The 11,896-nt window shown below is 47.2% G+C and overlaps 1 protein-coding gene across 1 annotated transcript; it reads right to left on the bottom strand.

Moving 5' to 3' along the window:
* Positions 1–388: 388 nt before the first annotated feature.
* LOC116364364 (clumping factor B-like) lies at positions 389–1,291 on the bottom strand. Its single transcript, XM_031817556.1, has one exon. It carries the CDS (start codon positions 1,289–1,291, stop codon positions 389–391), a length of 903 nt encoding a protein of 300 aa, XP_031673416.1.
* Positions 1,292–11,896: the final 10,605 nt, after the last annotated feature.

Here is an 11,896-nt window from a genome sequence, read left to right as displayed (position 1 = left end):
TCAGGACCAATAGGGAGAGAGAGGAAGGAGTTACCACCACTGTCAGGACCAATAGGGAGAGAGAGGAAGGAGTTACCACCACTGTCAGGACCAATAGGGAGAGAGAGGAAGGAGTTACCACCACTGTCACTACTTTGGGACATCAAACAGCAGGACAATGTCATCCTATAATGTTGTTGTTGTTGTTTTCATAAAGCACACAACATAACAGCTGCTGTGACATGTAAATGGTGGGGTTGCTAGGATCCGACCACAACATAACAGCTGCTGTGACATGTAAATGGTGGGGTTGCTAGGATCCGACCAGTTACACCCACACGAAACAACACGTCACCTTCATTATAAAAACACACACAGTACAAACAGACGTCACCTTGAGTCAACTCAGTCAAGTATTCAACTCTGATTCACTATCCTCCTGGTACATGTCTGATTCACTATCCTCCTGGTACATGTCTGATTCACTATCATCCTGGTACATGTCTGATTCACTATCATCATGGTACATGTCTGATTCACAATCATTCAGGTACATATCTGAGTCACTATCATCCTGGTACATGTCTGATTCACTATCATCCTGGTACATGTCTGATTCACTATCCTCCTGGTATATGTCTGAGTCACTATCCTCCTGGTATATGTCTGATTCACTATCCTCCAGGTACATGTCTGATTCACTATCCTCCAGGTACATGTCTGAGTCACGATCCTCCTGGTACATGTCTGAGTCACCATCCTCCTGGTACATGTCTGATTCACTATCCTCCTGGTACATGTCTGAGTCACTATCCTCCTGGTATATGTCTGATTCACTATCCTCCTGGTATATGTATGATTCACTATCCTCCTGGTATATGTCTGAGTCACTATCCTCCTGGTACATGTCTGATTCACTATCCTCCTGGTACATGTCTGAGTCACTATCATCCTGGTACATGTCTGAGTCACGATCCTCCTGGTACATGTCTGATTCACTATCCTCCTGGTATATGTATGATTCACTATCCTCCTGGTATATGTCTGATTCACTATCCTCCTGGTACATGTATGAGTCACTATCCTCCTGGTACTTGTCTGATTCACTATCCTCCTGGTACATGTCTGATTCACTATCCTCCAGGTACATGTCTGAGTCACGATCCTCCTGGTACATGTCTGAGTCACCATCCTCCTGGTACATGTCTGATTCACTATCCTCCTGGTACATGTCTGAGTCACTATCCTCCTGGTATATGTCTGATTCACTATCCTCCTGGTACATGTCTGAGTCACTATCCTCCTGGTACATGTCCTATTCACTATCCTCCTGGTATATTTTTTATTCACTATCCTCCAGGTACATGTTTGAGTCACTATCCTCCTGGTACATGTCAGATTCACTATCATCCTGGTACATGTCTGAGCCACTATCCTCCTGGTACATGTCTGATTCACTATCCTCCTGGTACATGTCTGATTCACTATCCTCCTGGTATATGTCTGATTCACTATCCTCCTGGTACATGTCTGAGTCAATATCCTCCTGGTACATGTCTGATTCACTATCCTCCTGGTATATGTCTGATTCACTATCATCCAGGTACATGTCTGAGTCACTATCCTCCTGGTACATGTCTGATTCACTATCATCCTGGTACATGTCTGAGTCACTATCATCATGGTACATGTCTGAGTCACTATCATCATGGTACATGTCTGAGTCACTATCATCCTGGTACATGTCTGAGTCACCATCCTCCTGGTACATGTCTGATTCACTATCCTCCTGGTATATGTATGATTCACTATCCTCCTGGTATATGTCTGATTCACTATCCTCCTGGTACATGTATGAGTCACTATCCTCCTGGTACTTGTCTGATTCACTATCATCCTGGTACATGTCTGATTCACTATCATCCTGGTACATGTCTGAGTCACTATCCTCCTGGTACATGTCTGATTCACTATCATCCTGGTACATGTCTGATTCACTATCATCCTGGTACATATCTGAGTCACTATCCTCCTGGTACATGTCTGATTCACTATCCTCCTGGTACATGTCTGAGTCACTATCATCCTGGTACATGTCTGAGTCACTATCCTCCTGGTACATGTCTGATTCACTATCCTCCTGGTATATGTATGATTCACTATCCTCCTGGTATATGTCTGAGTCACTATCCTCCTGGTACATGTCTGATTCACTATCCTCCTGGTACATGTCTGAGTCACTATCATCCTGGTACATGTCTGAGTCACGATCCTCCTGGTACATGTCTGATTCACTATCCTCCTGGTATATGTATGATTCACTATCCTCCTGGTATATGTCTGATTCACTATCCTCCTGGTACATGTATGAGTCACTATCCTCCTGGTACTTGTCTGATTCACTATCCTCCTGGTACATGTCTGATTCACTATCCTCCTGGTACATGTCTGATTCACTATCCTCCTGGTACATGTCTGATTCACTATCCTCCTGGTACATGTCTGAGTCACTATCCTCCTGGTACATGTCTGAGTCACTATCCTCCTGGTACATGTTTCACGTGCTAGTCAGCTAGATACACTTGAACTGATGTGGCCTTCCTGCTTCTCTGTGAGAGGGCATACCTTTCACTGTGGAGGGATTAAGAGAGAGAAGACTACGGATGTGAGGATTCATTCCAGGCTGATTTAGAAGTGTCCAGAGACTCTTCACTGCTTTAGTGCTGCTGCAGGTTCTAGAAGAGGGGGAGAAGAGGGGAGGAGGAGGAAGGGAGGGGGGCATAGAGAGTTGAGAAATACCTCAAATTATTTGAGTTAGGAACAGGTCCTTCAGAGATACTTTCAGAAATGCTCGCACTAAAAGGGTAAGGAGGCGAGGGGTGTTAGGGGGGTCACTGGGGCCGGTTGTCTAGTGGGGGGGACTAACGAAAACAAATGAGCGAACGAGGTCAAGGGTCAGGGGGGTTGAGATCAAGGCTCAAGGATCCCCCACCTTAAACACACACACACACACACACACACACACACACACACACACTGACCCCCTAAGATTGATGAATCCTCAGTGATACAGGCCTAGAGAGAAGCCATTTCTCAGTATCACTTACCAACAGAGGCCTCTGAACCCTGAGGACAGCTAACCTAGCCACTAGGAGCAAATCTGGGTTCAAATACTATTCAAAACCTTTCATATACCATGACTGTTTGCTGCGTTTACCTTTGCCAGCCTGGAGGGCCAGGAGGGAGGGATTTACAGAAGTTGGGACTTTTCTATAGGGTCCATTGCAACAGGCTCCATCAGGCACAGAGGAAGTATTTCAAATGATTTAGAATAGTATTTGAACCCAGGTCTGGCTATCAGCTAGTGGTGTGCTGCCCTGCTTCTGCCCCAGACCACCTGTTGGCCCATTAGGTCTTAATGGACCTGGTAATGTAGAGGCCTGGGACCTGGGGACACGTTGACCTGACTGGAGGCAGGAGGGCTGGATACAGACAGTCAACACCAAGGTTAAGAACAGCTACTGCCTTCCATGACTAGAGCAGCACCACTATGTCTGCCTCCTCAGTACTTTAATGCCTTGTGTTCAGGAAAAGTAATAGATGAAGGGTTGAGGCTGGATACAGACAGTCAATACCAAGGTTAAGAACAGCTACAGACACCCATTAGACTACGAGACTACCGCGGATACTTATGTCTCCTATGCTTGTGACATAGGACCCCCAATAGACTGGGAGGAGGCTAGATAAACTCCCTGTTCTCTCTCTCTCTCTGACATGAACCTGTAGAAAATACCTGTTCTCTCTCTCTCTCTAACATGTAGAAAATACCTGTTCTCTCTCTCTCTGACATGTAGAAAATACCTGTTCTCTCTCTCTAACATGTAGAAAATACCTGTTCTCTCTCTCTAACATGGACAAGTAGAAAAGAAGATGGCTCTGGGTTGAAGCTGATGATGTCAGAACCTGACTGAGGCTCTGATTGAGAGACAGCTACAGGGGATATACTGAACAATAGCTGAATGACTGGGAAGCTCAGAGACGACACGCGTTTAACAGGAAGTGGAGGTTGTAGGATGTTCAGTGGTATCTGAAGCAATGCTGTCCTCTACTGGAGAATGAACATACAACACCATCCAGGGTTCAGTACCATTCAGAATCTGATATTCCCTAACCCCTAACCCTAACCTGTACTCTTACCCTAACCCCTAACCCTACATCTAACCCTAACCTGTACTCTTACCCTAACCCCTAACCCTAACCTGTACTCTTACCCTAACCCCTAACCCTAACCTGTACTCTACTGGAGAATAAACATACAACACCATCCAGGGTTCAGTACCATTCAGAATCTGATATTCCCTAACCCCTAACCCTAACCTGTACTCTTACCCTAACCCCTAACCCTAACCTGTACTCTTACCCTAACCCCTAACCCTACATCTAACCCTAACCTGTACTCTTACCCTAACCCCTAACCCTACATCTTACCCTAACCTGTACTCTTACCCTAACCCCTAACCCTACATCTAACCCTAACCTGTACTCTTACCCTAACCCTAACCTGTACTCTTACCCTAACCCTAACCTGTACTCTTACCCTAACACCTAACCCTACATCTAACCCTAACCTGTACTCTTACCCTAACCCTAACCCTAACCTGTACTCTTACCCTAACCCCTAACCCTAACCTGTACTCTTACCCTAACCCCTAACCCTACATCTAACCCTAACCTGTACTCTTACCCTAACCCTAACCTGTACTCTTACCCTAACCCTAAATCTAACCCTAACCTGTACTCTTACCCTAACCTGTACTCTTACCCTAACCCGTACTCTTACCCTAACCCCTAACCCTAAATCTAACCCTAACCTGTACTCTTACCCTAACCCCTAACCCTAAATCTAACCCTAACCTGTACTCTTACCCTAACCCTAACCTTAAGCCAAAAACCTAACCTTAACCCTAAAACTAATCCTAGCTCATAACCCTGAGCCTTAACCTAATTTGAACACGAAAACTAATTCTAACCTTAACCCTAAACCCTCTCGAAACAGCATCTGACCCTGTGGGGACCAAAAAAATGTCCTCAGTTGGTCAAATTGTTGTTTGTTTACAATTCTTGTGGTGACTTCTGGTCCCAACAAGAAGAGTTACACACACACACACACACACACACACACACACACACACACACACACACACACACACACACACATAGAACCACACGGACCAGGTGAGTTTATTAAAAATGTAGAGTTTAATATATATTTATTTATTCTTGACATTCTGATAAGGATTGCGGTAGGCTTCACAGTACACACTGACTGTGTTCCACTTTATATGCTAAGCAGAGGAAAGGGGGTAGGCGGGGCTTAGCGTTGTGGGGGCGGGGCTTAGCGTTGTGGAGGCGGTGGTCTTGCCGAGCGGGAGGAACAGCAGGTTTGTTTCTACACTGGTTATGAAAAGCAGAAGAAGGGAGGAGGCAGTACATCCAATGGGCAACAGCTCCCATGAAGGTGAAGATTCCCCCAGGAACAGGATACTGATGTAGGGTCAGCTTCCCCTTCCCACATTCCTAGTATTAACCATATGTTTGGGGAAATGTTAAACTGACCCAGGGTCAGCGTCTAATGCCAACTTCACTCTCCTCCAACTCCAGGGTAACAGCCATTCCTCTTTCAACCCTTGACGCCCTCGTCGTCATGAACTCATCTTGACCAATCAAAGCACGTCAACCAATTTCCACATTTCATCTACAATATCACGTTGCATTTTTGTAGGTGCCTCTAAAATAGTTGATTATAACTAAATCCATAAAAAGACAGTGATTGACGCGTCATGGATTATCAAAAGACAACCTAAATCCATGTCACTGTCACATTTTCCCATCTTTCCCATGAATCAGAATAAACCTGAAAAACGACATGTAAACAAGTTGATCTGTAACACGAGGTTTGGGGTTGGTAGTTAACAGACAGGATTAACTGACATGAGGTTTGGGGTTGGTAGTTAACAGACAGGATGAACTGACATGAGGTTTGGGGTTGGTAGTTAACAGACAGGATGAACTGACATGAGGTTTGGGGTTGGTAGTTAACACAGACAGGATGAACTGAGATGAGGTTTGGGGTTGGTAGTTAACAGACAGGATGAACTGAGATGAGGTTTGGGGTTGGTAGTTACGTGACAGGATGAACTGACATGAGGTTTGGGGTTGGTAGTTAACAGACAGGATGAACTGACATGAGGTTTGGGGTTGGTAGTTAACACAGACAGGATGAACTGAGATGAGGTTTGGGGTTGGTAGTTAACAGACAGGATGAACTGAGATGAGGTTTGGGGTTGGTAGTTAACAGACAGGATGAACTGACATGAGGTTTGGGGTTGGTAGTTAACAGACAGGATGAACTGACATGAGGTTTGGGGTTGGTAGTTAACAGACAGGATGAACTGACATGAGGTTTGGGGTTGGTAGTTAACAGACAGGATGAACTGACATGAGGTTTGGGGTTGGTAGTTAACAGACAGGATGAACTGACATGAGGTTTGGGGTTGGTAGTTAACAGACAGGATGAACTGACATGAGGTTTGGGGTTGGTAGTTAACACAGACAGGATGAACTGACATGAGGTTGGTAGTTACCAGACAGGATGAACTGACATGAGGTTTGGGGTTGGTAGTTAACACAGAAAGGATGAACTGACATGAGGTTGGTAGTCAACAGACAGGATGAACTGACATGAGGTTTGGGGTTGGTAGTTAACACAGACAGGATGAACTGACATGTGGTTTGGGGTTGGTAGTTAACAGACAGGATGAACTGACATGAGGTTTGGGGTTGGTAGTTAACAGACAGGATGAACTGACATGAGGTTTGGGGTTGGTAGTTAACACAGACAGGATGAACTGACATGAGGTTTGGGGTTGGTAGTTAACAGACAGGATGAACTGACATGAGGTTTGGGGTTGGTAGTTAACAGACAGGATGAACTGACATGAGGTTTGGGGTTAACACAGACAGGATGAACTGACATGAGGTTTGGGGTTGGTAGTTAACAGACAGGATAAACTGACATGAGGTTTGGGGTTGGTAGTTAACAGACAGGATGAACTGACATGAGGTTTGGGGTTGGTAGTTAACACAGACATGATGAACTGACATGAAGTTTGGGGTTGGTAGTTAACACAGACAGGATGAACTGACATGAGGTTTGGGGTTGGTAGTTAACAGACAGGATGAACTGACATGAGGTTTGGGGTTGGTAGTTAACAGACAGGATGAACTGACATGAGGTTTGGGGTTGGTAGTTAACACAGACAGGATGAACTGACATGAGGTTTGGGGTTGGTAGTTAACAGACAGGATGAACTGACATGAGGTTGGTAGTTACCAGACAGGATGAACTGACATGAGGTTTGGGGTTGGTAGTTAACACAGACAGGATGAACTGACATGAGGTTGGTAGTTAACAGACAGGATGAACTGACATGAGGTTTGGGGTTGGTAGTTAACACAGACAGGATGAACTGACATGAGGTTTGGGGTTGGTAGTTAACAGACAGGATGAACTGACATGAGGTTTGGGGTTGGTAGTTAACACAGACAGGATGAACTGACATGAGGTTTGGGGTTGGTAGTTAACAGACAGGATGAACTGACATGAGGTTTGGGGTTAACACAGACAGGATGAACTGACATGAGGTTTGGGGTTGGTAGTTAACAGACAGGATGAACTGACATGAGGTTTGGGGTTGGTAGTTAACAGACAGGATGAACTGACATGAGGTTTGGGGTTAACACAGACAGGATGAACTGACATGAGGTTTGGGGTTGGTAGTTAACAGACAGGATTAACTGACATGAGGTTTGGGGTTGGTAGTTAACAGACAGGATGAACTGACATGAGGTTTGGGGCTGGTAGTTAACACAGACAGGATGAACTGACATGAGGTTTGGGGCTGGTAGTTAACACAGACAGGATGGTCTGACATGAGGTTTGGGGCTGGTAGTTAAAACAGACAGGATGGTCTGACATGAGGTTTGGGGCTGGTAGTTAACACAGACAGGATGGTCTGACATGAGGTTTGGGGCTGGTAGTTAACAGACAGGATGAACTGACATGAGGTTTGGGGCTGGTAGTTAACACAGACAGGATGTTCTGACATGAGGTTTGGGGTTGGTAGTTAACACAGACAGGATGGTCTGACATGAGGTTTGGGGCTGGTAGTTAACACAGACAGGATGGTCTGACATGAGGTTTGGGGTTGGTAGTTAACACAGACAGGATGGTCTGACATGAGGTTTGGGGCTGGTAGTTAACACAGACAGGATGGTCTGACATGAGGTTTGGGGCTGGTAGTTAACACAGACAGGATGGTCTGACATGAGGTTTGGGGCTGGTAGTTAACAGACAGGATGAACTGACATGAGGTTTGGGGCTGGTAGTTAACACAGACAGGATGGTCTGACATGAGGTTTGGGGTTGGTAGTTAACACAGACAGGATGGTCTGACATGAGGTTTGGGGCTGGTAGTTAACACAGACAGGATGGTCTGACATGAGGTTTGGGGCTGGTAGTTAACAGACAGGATGTTCTGACATGAGGTTTGGGGTTGGTAGTTAACACAGACAGGATGTTCTGACATGAGGTTTGGGGTTGGTAGTTAACACAGACAGGATGGTCTGACATGAGGTTTGGGGCTGGTAGTTAACACGGACAGGATGGTCTGACATGAGGTTTGGGGCTGGTAGTTAACAGACAGGATGTTCTGACATGAGGTTTGGGGTTGGTAGTTAACACAGACAGGATGGTCTGACATGAGGTTTGGGGCTGGTAGTTAACACAGACAGGATGGTCTGACATGAGGTTTGGGGCCGGCACAGACAGTAAACTCTTCAGAACACAATTCCATTATCACCTTATAAATTCTAAACATAAATAACCCATGTGAGGGCACTTTGTCATACTGTATAATCACCACCACTATCAATACAACTCAGTGTTCATCACCAAGATCTACATAAACATCGTAGTTCATTGACAAGAACACATACGGATTGAGGCATACCATACAACACTGCAGAGATATTCACCCGGGGTTTCACCCCCCTCCCCCTGGGGGTTCCTGGAGGTACTGCAGAGATATTCACCCGGGGTTTCACCCCCCTCCCCCTGGGGGTTCCTGGAGGTACTGCAGTATAAAATAGTAGAATGTTTCCTTTCTAATGAAGGCGACTATATTCCTCGACTCCTAATATTGAACTCATTACACTTATTGGAGCTAATTACATTCACTGAAACACCTGACATAGGTGTTGAAAAGCACCGCGAGTACCAGTCACAGTCTTTCCTGTAGGGCAAGGTGGGGTCGTTACTGTAGGGTAGGTTGGGGTCTTTACTGTAGGGTAGGGTGGGGTCGTTACTGTAGGGTAGGGTGGGGTCGTTACTGTAGGGTAGGGTTGGGTCTATACTGTAGGGTAGGGTGGGGTCGTTACTGTAGGGTAGGTTGGGGTCTAAACTGTAGGGTAGGGTGGGGTCTTTACTGTAGGGTAGGGTGGGGTCGTTACTGTAGGGTAGGGTGGGGTCTTTACTGTAGGGTAGGGTGGGGTCTTTACTGTAGGGTAGGGTGGGGTCTTTACTGTAGGGTATGGTGGGGTCTATACTGTAGAGTAGGGTGGGGTCTTTACTGTAGGGTAGGGTGGGGTCTATACTGTAGAGTAGGTTGGGGTCTATACTGTAGGGTAGGTTGGGGTCTATACTGTAGGGTAGGGTGGGGTCTATATTGTAGGGTAGGGTGGGGTCTGTACTGTAGGGTAGGTTGGGGTCTTTACTGTAGGGTAGGGTGGGGTCTGTACTGTAGGGTAGGGTGGGGTCTGTACTGTAGGGTAAGGTGGGGTCTGTACTGTAGGGTAGGGTGGGGTCTATATTGTAGGGTAGGGTGGGGTCTATACTGTAGGGTAGGTTGGGGTCTTTACTGTAGGGTAGGGTGGGGTCTGTGCTGTAGGGTAGGGTGGGGTCTATACTGTAGGGCAAGGTGGGGTCTATACTGTAGGGTAGGGTGGGGTTTATACTGTAGAGTATGGTGGGGTCTATACTGTAGGGTAGGGTGGGGTCTTTACTGTAGGGTAGGGTGGGGTCTTTACTGTAGGGTAGGGTGGGGTCTTTACTGTAGGGTATGGTGGGGTCTATACTGTAGAGTAGGGTGGGGTCTTTACTGTAGGGTAGGGTGGGGTCTATACTGTAGAGTAGGTTGGGGTCTATACTGTAGGGTAGGTTGGGGTCTATACTGTAGGGTAGGGTGGGGTCTATATTGTAGGGTAGGGTGGGGTCTGTACTGTAGGGTAGGTTGGGGTCTTTACTGTAGGGTAGGGTGGGGTCTGTACTGTAGGGTAGGGTGGGGTCTGTACTGTAGGGTAGGGTGGGGTCTATATTGTAGGGTAGGGTGGGGTCTATACTGTAGGGTAGGTTGGGGTCTTTACTGTAGGGTAGGGTGGGGTCTGTGATGTAGGGTAGGGTGGGGTCTATACTGTAGGGCAAGGTGGGGTCTATACTGTAGGGTAGGGTGGGGTCTATACTGTAGAGTATGGTGGGGTCTATACTGTAGGGTAGGGTGGGGTCTTTACTGTAGGGTAGGGTGGGGTCTATACTGTAGGGTAGGGTGGGGTCTATACTGTAGAGTAGGGTGGGGTCTATACTGTAGGGTAGGTTGGGGTCTTTACTGTAGGGTAGGGTGGGGTCTGTGCTGTAGGGTAGGGTGGGGTCTATACTGTAGGGCAAGGTGGGGTCTATACTGTAGGGTAGGGTGGGGTTTATACTGTAGAGTATGGTGGGGTCTATACTGTAGGGTAGGGTGGGGTCTTTACTGTAGGGTAGGGTGGGGTCTTTACTGTAGGGTAGGGTGGGGTCTTTACTGTAGGGTATGGTGGGGTCTATACTGTAGAGTAGGGTGGGGTCTTTACTGTAGGGTAGGGTGGGGTCTATACTGTAGAGTAGGTTGGGGTCTATACTGTAGGGTAGGTTGGGGTCTATACTGTAGGGTAGGTTGGGGTCTATACTGTAGGGTAGGGTGGGGTCTATATTGTAGGGTAGGGTGGGGTCTGTACTGTAGGGTAGGTTGGGGTCTTTACTGTAGGGTAGGGTGGGGTCTGTACTGTAGGGTAGGGTGGGGTCTGTACTGTAGGGTAGGGTGGGGTCTATATTGTAGGGTAGGGTGGGGTCTATACTGTAGGGTAGGTTGGGGTCTTTACTGTAGGGTAGGGTGGGGTCTGTGATGTAGGGTAGGGTGGGGTCTATACTGTAGGGCAAGGTGGGGTCTATACTGTAGGGTAGGGTGGGGTCTATACTGTAGAGTATGGTGGGGTCTATACTGTAGGGTAGGGTGGGGTCTTTACTGTAGGGTAGGGTGGGGTCTATACTGTAGGGTAGGGTGGGGTCTATACTGTAGAGTAGGGTGGGGTCTATACTGTAGGGTAGGGTGGGGTCTGTGCTGTAGGGTAGGGTGGGGGTCTATACTGTAGGGTAGGGTGGGTCTATACTGTAGGGTAGGGTGGGGTCTGTGTTGTAGGGTAGGGTGGGGTCTATACTGTAGGATAGGGTGGGGTCTATACTGTAGGGTAGGGTGGGGTCTATACTGTAGAGTAGGGTGGGGTCTATACTGTAGGGTAGGGTGGGGTCTATACTGTAGGGTAGGGTGGGGTCTATACTGTAGGGTAGGGTGGGGTCTGTACTGTAGGGTAGGGTGGGGTCTGTGCTGTAGAGTAGGGTGGGGTCTATACTGTAGGGTAGGGTGGGGTCTATACTGTAGGGTAGGGTGGGGTCTATACTGTAGGGTAGGGTGGGGTCTATACTGTAGGGTAGGGTGGGGTCTATACTGTAGGGTAGGGTGGGGTCTGTGCTGTAGGGTAGGGTGGGGTC

The sequence above is a fragment of the Oncorhynchus kisutch genome, unplaced genomic scaffold (assembly GCF_002021735.2).
Source record: "Oncorhynchus kisutch isolate 150728-3 unplaced genomic scaffold, Okis_V2 scaffold1071, whole genome shotgun sequence".
Classification (NCBI taxonomy): domain Eukaryota; kingdom Metazoa; phylum Chordata; class Actinopteri; order Salmoniformes; family Salmonidae; genus Oncorhynchus; species Oncorhynchus kisutch.
This window is presented reverse-complemented; position numbering and strand designations above follow the sequence as displayed.